General features: G+C 48.6%; 1 protein-coding gene across 2 annotated transcripts in view; it reads left to right on the top strand.

The window, feature by feature from the left end:
• PRAG1 (PEAK1 related, kinase-activating pseudokinase 1) overlaps window positions 1-18388 on the top strand; it is a 140757-nt gene that overhangs the window by 98237 nt on the left and 24132 nt on the right. For both annotated transcript variants that reach the window (XM_031943821.1, XM_023506585.2), the window contains exons 2-3: window positions 285-677; window positions 3285-4921. In XM_031943821.1, coding sequence (XP_031799681.1) covers window positions 285-677; window positions 3285-4921 — 2030 coding nt within the window. The remainder of the gene's footprint in view (window positions 1-284; window positions 678-3284; window positions 4922-18388) is intronic.

Below are 18388 nucleotides of genomic sequence, written 5' to 3'. Positions count from 1 at the left end.
CCAGGTGCCCAGCCCAGCTGGGTCCAGTGTCTGGCTGTGGGCTGACAGGGATAGACGTAGAGTTCAAGGGACAGAAGTGGAAATTAAGGCCTGTGGTCCCAAGGGGGAGACCTCGGGGACCATCTGGTCCGAGCCAGGCCCAGGTAGGGAGCAGAATTTGAACCTTTTGGCTAAGGAAATGGCTTCAGACTTCCCTGGTTCTCAGTCAGGTGGCTGTAGCAGCAGCCCTGGAGGCTACACCGTTGGGAGTCACTGACCAGGCCCCGTCTGGCCTTTCTTTGCAGGGAGCACGTCAAGGACAGGCAGAGACCCTAGTGGGGAGCTCAGCCCAGGATGAACCCGGGGACCTCCTGCCCAAGATGCACCAGGCTGACCCTCTGACTGCAGGGCTCCCAAAGATGTCCGCCTGCAATGAGTTTGTGGAGCACATTTGGAAACCAGGCTCCTGCAAGAACTGCTTCGGCTTGCAGAGTGACCACCAGCCTCAGCGGTCATCCTCCGTGGTCCAGCCTGGGGCCCCCAGCCTCGCGCTCAGGCCCAGGAAGGGCCCCCCCGAGGAGGAGGGCTGCGGCCCCGCCTCCTGCACCAAGCCCACCATCGCCGTGAAGCCCACCATGATGAGCACAGAGAGCGCCGAAGCCCGGTCCGGGATGGAGGCTGGCTCTGAGGCCCCCCAGGTGAGACATGGCATTGTGGAGCCGGGGCCTGCATCCTCCATCCAAGGAGACTAGGAGCCAGAAATGGCTGAGGGCCAGAGCTAGCAAGGAGAGAAGCTTTCTATTCCCTCCATCTGGAGTCAGGGACAGCCAGGCTTGCATTACACTCTGTGGCCATCTGTTCCCTTCTCTTTGAAGCCTTGATTGCCACATCTGTATAATGGGTAGGTTTGGCTTCCCCAGCTTCCGTGGGTCCCTTCCAGCTCATGGCCCCCAGATCTCTCCTGAAGAACTTCTACTGGTGCAGATTGTCGACTCTGAAGCTCCCACCTTGGTCTGTGGGCCCACCTCTGACTGGGGATTGTGCAGGGGTCTCTGCCCTGCCCACCTTACACTCCCCCTCATCCCCCCAGGAAGAGATTGGGTTTTTGTACAGGCTAACCCAACCTGTTTGTAGAACATAGGGTTAGGAATGGACCTTAGAGGTCCTCCAGCTGCCCCCTCCCCCCCAATCACAGATGAGAAACATAGGACCCACAAAAGTGGAGTCCCCTTGGCCCAGCTAAGCACCGAGAGTCTGGCTGAGTGCCTTATCAGAAAATAAATCTCTTTGGAAGTGAACTTGGCTTGTCTCACTCCTCCATGGAGTGGAAACAGGCCAAAGGAGCCAGAGGCTACTAAGGGGCACCATGATGCACAGAACTCGGGGCCTGGAATCAGGAGGACTGAGTTCAAATCCAGCCTCAAATCCAGACCCTAGTCGGGTTACTTTATTTCTGCAGTTTCTTCATTCATAAAATAACAACGGCAGTTCCTCACTCCCAGGGTTGTTGGTGAGAAACAAATGAGATAATGTTTTAAACATTTAGCACATATGCAGTAAGTGCTACATAAATGCTCTTCTCTTTTTCCCCTTCCTCCCATTCATTTTACTCTCTGCCTCAGAAAGGGAGGAGGCGGTATGGCAAAATGGTCAGGGCATTGCTTCCAGAGTCCTGTGTCCTTGGGACCCTTCCCTTCACTTGAACTCTCATGACAGTGGAATGTAGACACACAGTATCACCCTCATTGTTTTAAATAGGTTCTTAGATTTATTTTTTTTTTTAGTAGTATTTCATTTTTCCAAATACATGGAAACAGTTTTCAACAGCCACCCTTGTAAAACCTTGTGTTCCAAATTTTTCTCCCTTTCTCTCCTCCCCTTCCCAGATAGCAAACAATCCAATATAAGTTAAACATGTGCAATTTTAAAAACATACTCGTGTATTTGTCATACGGCACAAGAAAAATCAGATCATAAAGGAAAAAACATGAGAAAAAAAAAAAACAAGCAACAAACAACAATAACAAAAAAAGTGAAAACACTATGGTTTGATCCATATTCAGTCTCTTTGGATGTAGATGGCTCCCTTCATCACAAGTCTATAAGAATCGACTTGAATTACCTCATTGTTTAAAAGAGCCACGTCCATCACAATTGATCACATAATCTTCTTGTTGCTATGTACAACATTCTCTTGTTTCTACTTGTTTCACTCAGCATCAGTTCCTGTTAAGTCTCTTCAGGCCTTTCTGAAATCATCCTGCTGATTGTTTCTTATAGAACAATAATATTCTATTACATTCATACATTGTAACTTATTCAGCCATTCCCCAACTGATGGCATCCACTCAGCTTCCAGTTTTTAGCCACTACAAAGAGGGCTGCCACAAACATTGTTGCACATGTGGGTCCCTTTCCCTCCTTTAAGATCTCTTAAGATAATTGTTGTATCAGTTCACAATTCCCCCAACAATATATTAGTGTCGGAGCTTTTCAGGGATGAATGTTGAAAACTAGCTTTGCATGTATTTTGAAAATAAAAAGCTATTTAAAAATTTTTAAAAACCAATGTATTAGTGTCTCAATATTCCCACATCCCTTCTATCATTTATTATTACCTTTTCCTGTCATAGCCAATCTGACAGGTGTAAAATAGTACCTCAGGTTTGTTTTAATTTGCATTTCTCTGGTCAATAATGATTTAGAGCATTTTTTCATATGACTAGAAATGGCTTTAATTTCTTCCATGAAAATTGCCTTTTTATATCCTTTGATTGTTTATCAATTGGAGTTTATTTTATCAATTTGAGTGAATTCTCTATATATTTATCAGAATTCTAGGATGTGAATTTTTTTTTCTCAGTTTTCTACTTCTAATCTTGGCTGCATTGATTTTGTTTGTATAAAAACTTAAATATAATCAAAATTAACTATTTTTCCATTTCATAATGTTCTCTGGTTCTTCTTTGACCACGAATTTCTTCCTTCTCCACAGATCTGCTGCTCATCCTTTCTTATAGAACAATAGTAATTCCATTATATTCATGATATCCCTCTTACTTGACAGAAGAGCAAACTGAGGCTTGGGGTGGTGGCTGCTGCCCGCTTTCATGAGGGTTGGAGATAGGGGTGGGCCGGGACAGAGTGGGGTGGGGGGTGGTGGCTGCTGCCCGCTTTCATGAGGGTTGGAGACAGGGATGGGCCTGGGACAGAGTGGGGTAGGGGCAGACAGGGCAGGAAGGGGAGGCGTCCGGCTCTCGGCTCCTACCTCCTAATAGTTATCTCTGACCCTTGGACTTGTGCAGGTGCTCTGGAGGCCCACGCCCAGCAAGCTGCCCTTCCCGGAGTCCCGAGACAGCCCGAGAACTTTCTCCAGCGGCGGTCTCAGCCCTCAGAGCCTGGCAACCAGCCCCCGCCTGGCTCTGCCCAGCCTGGCAAGGCCAGGGAGCAAGGACTCCGTCCCTCCGGACAAAGGGGGCCTGGAGGAGGGTGCTTCCCCTCCCCGTCAGCAGTCCCCACCCCCTGCCCACCAGAGCTTCCACCAGAAGCTGGCGGCCTTTTTAGAACGGGCAGGGGGCAGCACCACGCCCCGCAGCGAAGTCCTGCCCGCTGCTTCCAGGGACAAGGATCTCCAGACGTCTCCCAGCAAAGACCTCGACGGGGGGGAATACTGCTCCATTGCCAGCTGGTGCCCTCCCAGCTCCCTGACGCCGGCAGCGGGGCCGGGCCCCAGGTGTGGGCATGGGAAGGCTGGGCCTGTACCTGGGGGTACAAATGAAACTGCCTCGCCCCACGAGGAAGGCCGGGGCCCCAGCCTGAGCAGCAAGGAACACGGCCGCCAGGACCCTCCAGAGAACAGTTGCCCCTTCAACTTGGACCAGAGGAAACTCCCCCAGGCCTTGGAGGCAGCCAGTCTGTCCGATGGCCTGTCCAGCCCTCCTGCTGGCCACACAGACAGCGACTACTGCTCCCTTTCAAGGCCGCCCGAGCTGAGGAGATCCCATGGCCCAGGCCCCATTGGGGGGAGCTCCAGCAAACCCCCAGGGTCCCCAACCCAGCTCCCTGAAAGCAGCCCGCCAGAGCCCATCTATGCTGAGATCACCAAGAGGAAGAAGCCTTGCCCGGCCTCGTCCAGCCTACCAAGCACAAACAGGCGGGCCGGGCACAGCCAGGACTCGGCAGGGGGAAGCTGGAGGCCCAGGCCCGACGGGGCTCCCCAGGTGGCGGCCAAGGTGACCATCATGGCTACCCACACGGAGGACGATCAGCGCACCATCTACCTGCGCAGCCCCGACTCGGCAGTGGGGGTCCAGTGGCCCTGTGGGCACCTTGGGCCGGGCCCGGAGGACGCCTCCCCACGAATGCCAGAGCCCAGCCCGCGGGAGCAGCCGCTCCACAACCACCTGCCTGGCCCGAGGGGTGGGGACCCAGGAAGGGGATGCCCTGCCATTCCCCCCAAGGTCTGCAAGGGGAGCCCCGGGGAGTCTCATGGATCCCCAGAGGGCTCTCCCTTAGCCCAGCTCAAGGATGGCTTTTGGAGCCAGCTGGGTGTCCCAGACCCCACGGACACCCTGTCCTCTACGTCCTCCTCCTCCTCCTCCAGCACCAGGGAGCTCACCCGCTGCCTCCTGCCCGCTCAGTCTTCCTCCTGGGACCAGAGAAGACCCCGCTTCCAGGTGGGAGCCAGGAACTACCAGGGCAGGATAGAGGAGGAAGATGGGGAGGGGGAGCTGGACCCACCCAGCCCAGGAAGGGTGAGGGAATTGGAGAGAGCCAGCTGCAGCCAGCGGCCCCGGGCCGAGAGCATCTCAGAGCAGCCCAGCCGGACTGAGGGAGGAACGGGGCCCGGCATGAGCAAATCTGCCTCCTTTGCCTTTGAATTCCCTAAGGACAGGAGTGAAGCTGAGAAGTTCTCCCCTCCTCCTCCTCCTCCAAAGTCAAGGTAGGTGCACAGGGAGCCTGGCCCCCTCAGCCCACCAAAGCTGGGCAAGGGTCACCCACCAATCACACAGGCAGAGCTGGCACCCGGGCCCATGGCCTCGTCTGTGCTGCTCCCAAGGAGCTCCCTTCCTTTTTTTTTTTTTTCCTGAGGCATTTGGGGTTAAGTGACTTGCCCAGGGTTAAGTGTCTGAGTCCAGGTTTGAACTCAGGTCCTCCTGACTTTGGGGGAGCTCCCTTCCTAATGAGGAGAGGTTGCTCTCAGCTTTAAGGCTCTCCTGGTCCCCAGGGTATCACTAGTTGCAAAGCCAATAGTAATAGACCCTCTTCAATGCCATCTGATAAAAATAATTCTGGTGTGATAAACCAAGGGCATTGAGGAACAGAACAGAACATGCTTTCCCAAGCCCTGCAGGAGTGATAGTCAAGGCCGGGCTGCCCTGGATGATGGTAGTGGGACCTGAGCTGGGTTTGGAGGGCTCCTGGGCCTAGCATCGTGTATGGGCTTTGCCCATGTGAATAAGGGGAGAGGGTAGTCAGGGTGGTTTGCCCTGCCTGGCATGGTCTGCCTCACCAGGCTTGTCCACCGAAAGGGTGGCAGCTGGTTGGTGGTCAGTGGGAGCCTGGTCCCTTCTCCAGGGGCTGCTCCCTGGATAATGGCTGTGGGGCCAGGCCTGGATAGGGTGGGCAGTGCTGCCGTCCTGGGCACTCTTGGTCTTGGGAGTTGGAAGCCGGGGTCTGGTTCTTAGGGCTCCCAGAGCCCCTTTTCTCCCCCTGAGGTGCCCACTGCCTTCACCAGGCTGGCTTGAGACTTCATCATAGGCTCAGGTCCCAAGATTTCCTAAGTCACTTGATATCTTTTGTGCCTTGGAGGGAAAGGCCAAAGGGGGCTTTAGGTGCCAAGGATCAAGTTGGAGGCCTTGTGGCAAAGGCTGTTCTCAGTAGCAACAGTGTTGCCCCAAGCACCCAGCAAGAGTCCAATGGTCAGCTTGTTCTGGCCACCTTGGACAGCGTACTATCTGGGGGCATTTACACTAAAAAGGGAGGAGCCCTGGAAGTAGAGGGGAAAAGCATGGCACATTGGCAGAAGGCTGGCGTTAGAGGCAGGAGAGACCTGGATGGGAATCCTGCATCCAGAACACCGCCCCTTAGCCCTCTGTAGAATGAAAGTGCTGGACTCCATGACCACGGAGGACCCTCCCCCCTGAGATCTGAAGCCTCATGGGCTGTTGGAGAGGGGGCAGGTCATGCACTCAGTGTGTCTGCAAAATCGGGACTAAGCTCCCTGTCCTGCCAGAGATAGTGGGGTTTCAAGGGGATGTTGTAGGACAGGACTTCTGCTGCTTTCCTTCCTCTTCAAAATCCCTTCTGAGGGAAAAGAAAAGTCCTTTTGAACCTGCCTGTGGAATTTAAGGTCTGGGGAAGGTTTCTCTCTGTCAGATCAAAGTTTTGGGGTTTTTTCCCCATATGAGAAAGCCTGCTTGTTTCTTGAGATGGCAGTTCTCTGGAAGACTGGACCCCTGGACTTAGGGCCTGCTTAGGGTCTCGCTGCTCCACTCATGCTTGGGGAGGCCACTGGCGACAGAAATCAGACATTTCCATAGTTCTTTGGGGCTTCTACCTTCCAATCAGAGCCTCTTCCCAGTAACTCTGTGAGGTAAGGGGCTTTTATATTCCCATTTCACAGACAGGGACTGGCCTCTCAGGGAAGCTTTCTTAGCCCAAGGTTGAAAAGGCAGCATGTGTCTGAGAAGGGATTAGAAACTAGGATTCTCTGACTTCTAGTCTTGTCCGTCACTGAATAGGGAGCTCAGATCCTGTCTGGGGCCAAGTTGTGTAAACCAAACCAGGGCTGGAAGGATGGGTGTGGGAACGGAGTTTCTCCAGTTGTACTGGACAAATGAACTTGCTCTCCTTTTTACCTTCCCCTCTCTTGAGGATCCAGCCTGGGTCAGTCCCATGAAAGACTTGAACCCTGGCAACGGTGGCAATTAAAGCTGGACTGTCTGAGAATTCCGGCCTTTGGGAGGGAATCCAAGTTGCCATAGAAACCCGACTGGGGAAACGCTCCATTAGGACTTGAATTGGAGATCAGGTTTTGTTGGGCTCAGGTGCGTAGGACCAGGATGCCGAGCTCCGAGATGCCCCATGGGATTTTTTAGGTCTAGTGCTTTACACAGACCCGTCCCTGGCCATGGAAACGAGAGCATTAGGGCAATGCCGGCTCTCTTGGTAGCGTTTCCGCCTGCAGTGACATTAGCTTGAGGCAGGATGATCTGTAGGATCTATCAGTGCTGTGGCAGGAAAGGGTGTATATAGCATTATGGGGGGCTGCAGCCCTGGGCCGATATTAGGCTTTGCTGGATCTGAATGGCAGCCAGGCCATAGACTGGAGAGAATATGGGTCAGGGCCCTGAGCTTAGCCATTTCCTAGGACCTGAACCCAGGAACCAAAAACTTGGGACATGTTAGATAGAGATTCTTGAGAGGTCCCAGACTTTCCAAGGTGCAAGACTGACCTTCCTTCCCAAGTCACTCTTATTAAGCAAAGCCCCATGACTTGTGCCCATCTCCTCAGGTGCACTGTCAAAGAATAGGTCTATATTCTTCTACGTTCTTGTCTGCTCTTTACACTCTGCAGAAAGATAGTCAGCATTAAGAGGAGAGAGGCAGGAGCTTCCCATCACCCACTGCCTTGTTTGCTGGGGCATTCTATAGATACCTCTACCCTAGCTTTCCCCAGGGAAAGTGCCTGCAATCACTTCCAGCTTTCTTTAGTCTTGTGGGATTCACCTTCCCTGGAATGCCCGGTGTCCAAACATTCTCACCACTTACTAATGCCACAGGCTGTGGCAGGTAGTATTCCTGACTCCTTGTCTTTATTATCTCTGCATCTTATGAACTTCTGGGCATTTGTAATGCTATTTATCTTTCCATCTTCTATGGCAGAGGTTTTTAACTTGGAGTCTGTGTACATTTATTTTTAAAATATTTAGATAACTGTATTTCATTATAATGGGTTTCCTTCATAATTCCGCATATTTGGTTTTATTCATTTAAAAATCTTGTTCTAAGAAAGGGTCCCTAGGTTGTGCCAGAAAAGACTAACCATTATTTATCTTTGGCTAAATCTCTCTTTTTATCTTTCTCTGTTATCCACCTATCTCTCTATTGGACAATTTTCTCTTTCTACCTTTCTTTTCAATTTAAAGATTTTCTTTCTTTCTTTCTTTCTTTCTTTCTTTACTTCTTCTTCTTCTTCTTCTTCTTATTCTTCTTTCTCCTCCTCCTCCTCTCCCTCCTCCTCCTCTTCCTCCTCCTCCTCCTCCTCCTTCTCCTTCTCTTTCTCCTTCTTCTGCAATTGGGGTTAAGTGACTTGCCCAGGGTCACACAGCCAGGCAGTGTTAAGTGTTTGAGGTTAGATTTGAACTCGGGTCCTCCTGACTTCAGGGCTGGTGCTCTATCCACCTCTCAATTTAAAGATTTTTAAAAGTCCAAATTATAACATGCTTACTGGCCCTTATTAGGTACTTAGCCTTGGAAGACCAAGTACCTCTCTGTTATCATTAGCAAGGTGACAAATAACCTCAGGCACCCTCTGAGGGAAGTCATCAATTCCAGGGATCTTCTTCTGGAAGAGGAGCTCTCCCCGAAGGAGCCCATCCCTCTGCATCCTCCTTGGCTGGAGGACAAACAGTTGCCGCTTCTTGAAGGCAGCCAGTGCCCTCTGCCTTCAGGAAAACCTTCAGGACTTTGTTGGCACCAGCTTACACCTGAAATCTGGAGCCAACTGTTTAATTTTCAGTGGGAGCATTTGCATCTCAGGAATCGGCAGACATGACAAATTAGGGCTTAAGAAAGTGATGTAGGAGATTTTAATAAGGCATTTTAAACTTAAAAGTATGTCATGCATGCATTCTTTCATTCAGAACACCAGCTGCTAATTGTTGACCAAAACACCCCTGCGTTAATAACCAGGTTATACCGTGGCTTGGAGCATTCAGTGCGTCTTCCACCCTTTTTCTTATTGGATCCTTGCTCACTCTCTTTGGGTTCTTTGCAGATTTGATGAGCTTTCCATCCATGGCTTTACCCAAACCATCAATAAAAATACTCAGGAGCGAACAGGAGATGCTTTTAAGTAGGAATTCTAGCTTTCCATGACTCAGTCTCATCCTTTCCCTGCCAGGAAAGGAAACAAAGTCAGCCTAGCATGACCTGCTCTTGGTCAGATGGTCATCACTACTTCCCTTTCTAGTTTTCCTCTAACCATCTCTTTCACAATTGGTCCCAGAATTTTGCCAGGAATTGAAGTCATGCTCACTGGTCTATTGCTGACAAACTTCTCTTCCTTTTTCTGAAAACTCAAATGCCTTTTCCCCTTGTCCCATCAGAGGGCTTTTCTCCCATTTCCTGTGATGTTCCAAACATCACTGGCAGGGAATGAACCCTTTTCCTGACCATTTCTTTCAGAGCCCAAGGATATTTACCTGAGCCAAGGACTCAGCCAGGCTCCTATTATCTCTGTCCTTCCTTCTCTCTCTTCTCCCTCTTGACTTTTGCTGTTTCATCTTTTCCAGTTCAAGGATCATTCTCTAAGCCAGAGAAAACAATTGCACAATAATAGACTGACTATTGTGCATTTAACCAAACATCCACACTTTGGTGGTGGAATTTGGATGTGGGAAAAGAGAAAAAAAGGCAGGAGCCACAATAGAAATGGAAGTGTTGGATAGAAGGCAGAATGGGGAATGAGAAATGAGATGGTCACAGGTAGTAGTGGGGGTAGGGACATAGAAAATTTCCCCTTTACTGCTCTGGACAACAGATGAAAGGACTTTCTCTTTTTCCCCCCAACCACTGGGATTAGGAGGGTCTATGATACCTCCGGCCACCCCTTTTTCAGATGGGCAGAACCAGTCTGACTGGATTCCCTCTAGGACATCCTTAATAAATGACCAAAAGGCCCCAGCTTGGAGACCTCCAGGAATGGAGAGCCCCATCGTGGAGAGCAGTTAGACAACTCCCCAGGACCAGGAATATCCCTAAGGCTGCTTGGGTTGGAACCATCCTGGTTTGTCTAGGGAAGCTAGCCATTCTTCTGGTTGGCTTTCCTGATCTGGAGCCCAGCAGTCTATCTATTTCTCCAGCTGTGGTCAAACCAGCAAACCCTAAGCCTTCTTTTTTACACTTTGCAAGGTGGCACATAGTTATGCCTTTCATAAATGTTTGCTGCTGTCCCAGCCCCAGTTTGGGCTTCTCTGGCCTTCTTCATGCCTCCGCTGGTGGAATCCTTGGAGGCTTTCCTACATAGTCCTATATGTGCTGTCCCCGACTCCAGGGGGCTCTTAGGAGGGCCCCCATTCCAGTGAGGAGGGAGGGGGCTATCTGTATCTTGTCCAGAATGCTCCTGTCCTAGCACCGACTGGCACAGCAGGCGTCACCTCCAGGGCAGAGACAGGGTTTGTCTGCACAGCCTTGGGAAGACGTCACTGTGAGAAAGAAAGCCCTTTGTGTCCACTGTCCAGTGAATTCAGGGCTGTAGGCCAGTTGGAGAGGAAGTCTGGAGCCAGGTTAGAAGGGACTTCAATATCATGCTGGAAGGTTGGACCTGATTCTCGAGGCAACAGAGGCATGAGGTGGTCAGGTCTGAGAGCTGGAGAAGATGACCTTGCCAGCAATATGGAGGATGGCCTGGAGAGCCGAGGGACTCGAGGCAGGGAGGCCTGTGGCGGGGCTGGTCCTCTGAACAAGAAGGGGCGAAGCTGTGGACCTGAGCGGCGGCCATGTGTGAGCCGAGACCAGGGGGCAGAGGTGAAAAAAAAAAGTCGGTTGGGGAGGTATCATCCACATGGCAACCGATGGGCTGTGGGGTATGCTGCAGGACTAAAGAGAGAGCAAGGAGGACCCCGAGGGTTACCTATGAGCCTGAGTGATGAAGAAGAAAGTGTCAGGTTTGGCTGAGGTGGAGAACCGACCATGAGGAGGAAGGGGAGGGTGATGGGAAGGGCGAAAGTAGCTCTTGGGAGAGCAGAACTGGGCAGTGGGCTCCTGCTCTGTCATCTTCTGTGGCATCTGAAAAGCTCAACAATAAGGACTTGGTCCAATCCTTTCCTTGGGTACTCTACCCCACTCTCTCTGGTGCATGAGTAAGACATGCCTTAACATCCTTGCATTTGAGAGGTCCTGGGCTCATAGACTGTCAGAACTAACAGTGTCCTCAGAAGCCATCAGGGGCAAGCCCCTCATTTTATAGAACATATACATACATATATATATATATATATATATATATATATATATATATATATTATATATTGTATATGTGTGTGTATTTTTTTCATAGAGAAGATATGTATATGTGTATATATATTTATATTTATATACATATATAAAACTGAAGGCTGCGTGAGGTCACATAGAAAGTGAGAAAGGAGAAAAGGACTAAGCATTTCTATGTACCTACTATGTACATGTCATTTCACTTGAGCATCAGAGCAAAGCATCTGCATCCAGGACTTATGGACTCTCTCTGAGACCACAGTACCTTCCCAAGGGCTGTCAGAGGACCTTGAGCCCCACCTGCTTAATTTATAGGAGTGGACACCATGGCCAAGTCCACCCAGATATGGGGAATGTGGGGAGTCAGAGCTGAGATGTGGATTCAGGCTAGGAAAGGGGCCTCAGGCTATGGCTTTGCTGTGATCTTTTTAGTATGAAAACATGACTTTTATGCAACATGACATAATGTCGGCTTCCCCAGAGTCCAAGCAGCTCCAGTTCTCCAGTGATGATTTAGTCTGAGAGCCCTGCGGGTTGCTGGGATTGGGGCAGGACCACTCTGACATGTGACCCCAACCAGTGAGTGCCATTGATGGATGGAATCCCCCCCTTTCCCCCCTCCCTGCCCCACTCTCTACGGCACCATGTAGTTGTAAAGCCTTTGGGCATGGGGAGGCTGGAAGCTGGAGGCCGTCTTTGCAATGTCTCTTTTACCTGGGAGTTGCCAAAGGAGATAATATTTATAAAAAGTCCTTGGCATAGTGCCTGGTGCACACTAGATGTTGCTTAAATACTTAGTCCCTCCCCTCCCTTTCCCTTCATGGCACCCCACCTTCCTTAGGGTTCCCTTTTGTCTCATCTCCCTTTGATCTCTTTTCCTCTTAAGCTTTACATTCTGAGTGCTGACTGCTCAAAAGCACAGCTGTGTTCTGATCCAAGTGTCTCCCCCTTTCCTCCAGGTAACCCTGAGCTGCCTATGGTGTTTGCATGAGATCATTTTAAAGTTGGGCTGGGTCTTTGCAATACTGGATAGCAAGTCTGTCCACTTTATATTTGAATAGGGAACTTACCCTCCAAGAGGGTGGGCAGACCACAGGATAGATTAAAGGGGCTCGTCAATCAATCAGTAAGCAATTAAGCTTGACACACTTTGGAGTAATTAAGGTGGAGGTTGGAAGAGTTTCTATTTGGGTAATTAGTCACATAATAATCATTAATAAATGCTTATTGATTGATTGATTAATGTTCAACAGGCAGCTGGTGATATTGGGCCAGAGATCACCAGGGGAGTTAGGGCATAGGGCTAGATTTAGAGATCTGGGAGGTGTTTACTTGGAGATTATCGCTGAACTCTTGGAGCCGGTAAAATCAGACAGACAGATTCAGACAAGAGAGACAGAGAGAGAATGCCAGCTTCCTTCCCTCAAGACTCTACTCAGGTTCATCTCTTATAATGGAAGACGGCCATGAGACCCAGGAAAGTTAAGTGACCTAGCCAGGATTCAAACTCAGGGCTGCTGACTCCAAATTCAGCTCTGTTTTCATTCTAAGTGCTGGCTAATGGTTTTCCTCCATGTACCAAATATTTTTTTAGGTTCTGGCATTAGAAATACAAAGACAAAAATAAACCATCAAGACAAAATAAACCTGGAGAAGGAGAGGAGAGTGCCTGTTTGGTTTGTGTCCCCAGTGCTCTAAGAAAAGCTGAATTCATTCATTTACTCATTTATTCATTTACACTGGGAGACCCAGTATGTGAACAAAGAGATGAATACAAAATACATCAAAAATTAATACAGAGGAAGATCAGGGTGATTGGGGAGAACAGTTCACCTGAGCAAATCAGGAAGTCTTGGAATAGAAGTGGTACCTGAGTGGAGTCTTGGGAAGGCAAAAGCAGAGAGGCAAAATGGAATGTTTTGTAGGCAGGTACTCGACCAGCCCATTCTTCTACCTGCCTCCTCAAGGAAGAGATCGGCAGAGCTCCAGAGACCTGTGCCCACCACCACCATTACTTTCTTGGATTTTGAAGCCTAAAGCTCACAGTTTCCATTTTCCAGTCATCTGCTACTGTGCTAGAAATATAGCAAGAAATCTCCACCACTTGCTACTTTTCCGATCCTTCTGATATCTAACCCTGGAGATGGCCCTGTATGCCCTGGGAGACCTGGCCTTTTTAAGCTAAAGTTTCAGTTTGAGATTGAGTTAATTAATGACTTGGAAAAGCTCTTGTTACAGGGAAAGCCCATTTTAAATTGGGAGTGGCTTTAGTTACTTCACAGGGCTGCTTAAGGAGAAGTGAACTTCCTATCCCCGGGAATTATTCAAGCTAGATGACTTGGGGATCCTATGAGATGATTTATTTCTGACCTTGCTGGTTCATTGGCTCCTTCAAACTATATTGTAAATAAAACTCGGCAAGTCAGCGCACAGAAAGCGGTGTCCAAGGTTGTCACTAAGGGACTCCACTAGGTTTGGAGCTAGAAGGACCAGGAAAGTTCAGTCTTGAGCCTTTCATGAGGCTCCCATTTCTCAGACTGGGACACAGGTCCAGAGAGGGAGGAACTTAGCACTGCAGTAGGGGAGATGGGTGACTATACAACCTTCAAGGTTGTATAATCCAATTCTTTCATTGTGGAAATGAGGGAAACAGGTGACCCACCTATGACCACCAGCCTCAGAGTCTGAACTGGGAGGACCCTTTGTAATAGTCTCCCTAGATCCAAGGCATGTACAATTTAGTAGTTTTATGATATCCTAAATTGCTTTCCAGAATGATTGGATCTTGTCACAGCTCCTCCAACACTGCATTAAAATAACTATTGGTTCAGTTTTCATCTGTATAATTATTAGTGATATGGAGAATTCTTTTCAGGCTTTATGTAGCCTAGGTTACATCCCTTGAGAACTGCCTTTTATATCTTTAGAATATTTATTAATTGGGGAAAAGCTCTTATTCTTTTACATTTGAATCAGTTCCTTGTATATTTTGAAAATGAGATCTTTATCAGAAACTCACTGCATAGATTGTTCTTCTCCCTTATTAGCCATAAACTTTGTGCCCCCATTCCCCCGTTAACTGTTTCTTTTCTAATATTAAATAGATTTTTTGTGCAAAATCTTTTTGATTTTATACAAACAGAATTGTCCTTGTCATTTTTGGTAAGATTTTATATCCATGATTGGTCATGCATAGATCTGAATATCTGTTTATGACAGGATCTTTTATATCTAAGTTTGGATTTTATCTGGTATATGGCATGAGGGGCTGGTCTGAATGTAATTTCTGCCACATTGTTGCTCAGTTCTCCCCACAGGTTTTATCAAGTAGTGAGTCTTGACCCCAGTATCTGAGTTCTTTGGGTTTATCAAATATTAGGGTACTAGGTTCATTTATTTATGTTGTATACTCAGTCTGTTCTCTGTTTCTTAATCAGGACCAAATCATTCTGATGATAATTGCTTTGTATTATAGTTACAGAGCTGGTACTGCCCACTTTTTTTTTTTTTCATTATTTCCCTTGAGATTATTGACCCTTGGTTCCTACAGATAAATTTTATAATTAATTTTTCTAGTGCTATCATTGGCAGTCTGATTAGTATGGCACTCACTAAATAAGTTAATTTCTCAAATGTCATTTTTATTATATTGACTCAACCTACCCATAAGCAATTAATGTTTCTCCAATAATTTAGTTCTGATTTTTATTTGTGTAAGGAGTGTTTGTAATTGTGTTCATATGATTCCTATGTGTGTCTCAGCAGCTAGACTCCCGAGTACTTTATATTGTCTGCAATTATTTTAAATGGAATTGCTCTAATTCCTGCTACTGAGTTTTATTGGTAAGATATAGAAATGCTGATGATTTGTGTGGTTGTTATTTAATTCATTATTTATTCATCCATCCATTCATTTATTCCCTTCTTTTTTGGCTTTTTCCTTTCATGTTCCTTGTGATCCTTTGGCTTTCTGGCATCCATAGACTCCCCCGAGTTCCCCAGATGACCCTTTGCCATTCATGTTACTGTCTGAAAATCCGTGAACCACCCTGTTTCTGTTGTTAATTGGTGAGATGACTTTTGCATCTTTCACTTCCATTTTCAGCCCAGACTGGGGTTGTAATCCCATCCCTCACTCCCAGGTCTCATCCTTATTTCCTCAATCAAAACTTTTGACATTCCTCTCTTTTGGCCATTCCAGCTCTTCCTTCCATCTCTGATATGTCTCGCTCTCCTAATTCTGCTCTTTGCCCTCATTTGTGACTTCTAGTAAATTTATTTATTTTTAACACATATTGCTTTGTGAATCATGTTGGGAGAGAAAAATCAGAGCAAAAGTACAAAACTATGGGAGAGATTAAAAAAAAAAAAACAGAAAGCAGAAGTGAACATAGCATGTGTTGATTTACATTCAGTCTTCTTAGTTCTTTTTCTGGATGCAGAGGACATTTTCTATCCAAAATCTATTGGGATTGCTTTCGATCACTGAACCATTGAGAAGAACCAAGCTTTTCCTACTTGATCTTCACACATTCTTGCTGTTTTATGTACAATGTATTCCAGGTTCTGCTTATTTCGCTTAGCATTGGTTCATATAAATCTTTCCTGGCCTTTCTAAAATCAGCTTGTTCATCATTTTTTTTTTTTTTTTTACAATAGTATTTTATTATCTTTATATACCACAGCTTGTTCAGCCATTCTCCAATTGATGGGTATCTACTAATTTTCCAATTCTTTGCTACCCCCCCCAAAAAAAAACCTGCTACAAACATTTTTGCACGTTCTCACTGTTCCCTAACATTTGTTAGGCACCTGCTGTGTGCCAGGTGTGGAACTTCAGATGGGTGATATGCAGCTCTCCCCTGAGGTAATTGGGGTTAAGTGACTTGCCCGGGGTCACTCAGCTAGGAAGGGTTAAGTGTCTGAGACCATATTTGAACTCGGGTCCTCCTGACTTCAAGGCTGGTGCTCTATCCATTTTGCCACCTAAGGCCCTCAAGATTGAAATATAACAACATGGAAAGCCATTGAAGATTTAATTTGGGGTTAGAAATCTGATGGGACTAAATAAAGGTCTAAGAAAGATGAGATTGGATTACTTGCTATCAAAGGTAGGAGGTGAGGGGAAGGAGGGGAAATTTTGTAACACAAGGTTTTGCAAGGGTTAATGTTGAAAAATTATCCATGCATATGTTTTGAAAATAAAAAGCCTTAATAAAAAAAACTAAAAGAAAAAGAAAGAAAAAGGAGAGGAGGTGATGTCTGAGCTGGACCTGAAAGGATGGATGTGGCCCAAGTAGGGAAGGGAGCAGGCACATTCCCAAGGGGTGAAAACCAAGAGCTCTCCTAGGCATTCTCAGCCCTCGTTGCTTCCAGTGCCCAAGTGGAGAAGATGATGCTTTCTCACCCTGAAGCTTGCAAAGGCCAAGCCAAGAATCTTTTTGAAAGGATTGCTGTCCCCATTTCACCTTAACCTAGCCTGGATGTGACTGTAATTAAGACACATTAGGAAGGCCCAGCTAAGAAGCTGCTAGAATACAGAGTTGAGGGCTCTACCTGGGGCCAGGAGAGTGTGCATTTACTAGGGGAGTGAACAAAGGGAATGGAACTGAATAGTTTTTGTGGGTTAGCGGGACTCGGTACTTGAATATAGAAGTGGAATTAAATGATGGGAGCTGGCAGATTCCTTCTCTGCAGCTTCCCAGGACTCCCTCAGAGGGAGCTAATGCAGAGTCTAGAGCAGGGAAGGCACTTGAAATTGTGACATTTTATTGGATACTTTTTGCCTTTCTTTGTATCCCCAATATTTAGCCATAGTGTCTGGCACATGGTAGGCACCCTGTTTGTGTTTACTATTTGCCCTAGGCTACAATCACTCCGGAGGGACTGGAGGTAGTCCCTCTAAATCAGACAGAAGATGAGATTTGAATGAATGAGTGAGTGAATAAATGAATGAATGAATGAATGAAAAGCGTTTGTGGGCACTGTCCCTTGTCAGAGCCGTCCTTCCTCGTTCGCCGATTGAGGGGCGCGGATGTCTAGAGCGGATGACGACTCGGGAGTGTCAGTCACACCAGATTGGAAAGGCTTGGCTGAGCGGCCAACCCCATAGGGTCATAGAGGCAGAGGAAGTGCATTCTATAGAAAGAGCCGGGGAGGAACTGCTTGTCATCGTCTGGCAGCCGGCGGAGCGGGGACCCACGCGGCAGCCCTCGGCCCCCCACTCCGTGCTGCCCCGGGGTGCGGCAGGGGCCGCGGAGAGCGCAGCTGCCCTGAGCCACGGCGGGCTAGGATGGTAAGGGAGCCGCGATTCCCGGGAGGCAGGGGGGAGGACGGTGCGGGGAGAGGGCTGGGGAGTGTCATTTCAATTTCCTCTTGCACAACTACAAAGGGAAAAAAGTCTTCTTGTTTGGCCCCGGACTTTGTGGGGCCCTGCACGCGCGCGCCCTGAGGCCGGGGCTGTGCGCCCCTGCGTGTGCGAGGCGGCCTCGCGGGTGATCTTGGTCTGGGGGTCGTGGCTCTGCCCCCCGGGGCAGGAACGTCGGCCCGAGGTGCTCAAGGGGAGCGGGAAATGAGCAGCGGGGCGAGAGTGGCCCCGCGCCCCGCTCTGAGGGGCGCCCCCGGCACCCAGCGCTGGAGGGCTCGCCCGGGGCCGGGAAGCCCTGCGCCTGCAGCCTGTGTCGCTCCCCAGCTCCGCAGTATTTTTAGCTGTGGTTTGTTCCTGAGAATGAATAAGGAAGTGGAGCAGATGGCCTTTCTTCCTGCCCAGCTCAGCTTTTTCTGGCTTTCTTTGAGCCGGCTTCCAGTCTGGGGGCGGGCAGCCCCGAGCCATCCCTCCCAAGCACAATGGGGGGAAAACCCCATTCAAGGCGTCCGCGAGGCAGCTGCAGCAAGCAGAGCGCTGAGGCTGCCCGGCCCGGGAATTTCTGCCCCCCACTTCTCCCAAGGTCTGGCCGCAGGCTGAGAGCCAGCCCGAGGCAGGGAAGGAAGTGTGGGGGAGAGGCAACCTGGGGCAGGAGAAGAGGCCATGGCAGTCAGGGGGAGGCCCTTTCCTCTGTGACCAAGGCCCATCCCAAGAGGGGAGCTGAGTGGCCGCCAGCGAGCAAGTTTCCTGGCATCTCCATGGGTCATTCCATCATTGAGTTGGTCCCTTGGTTTGAGTTTAGTCCGGTTCATTTGATTTTGTACT

This window comes from Sarcophilus harrisii, chromosome 6, assembly GCF_902635505.1.
Source record: "Sarcophilus harrisii chromosome 6, mSarHar1.11, whole genome shotgun sequence".
Lineage (NCBI taxonomy): Eukaryota > Metazoa > Chordata > Mammalia > Dasyuromorphia > Dasyuridae > Sarcophilus > Sarcophilus harrisii.
This window is presented reverse-complemented; position numbering and strand designations above follow the sequence as displayed.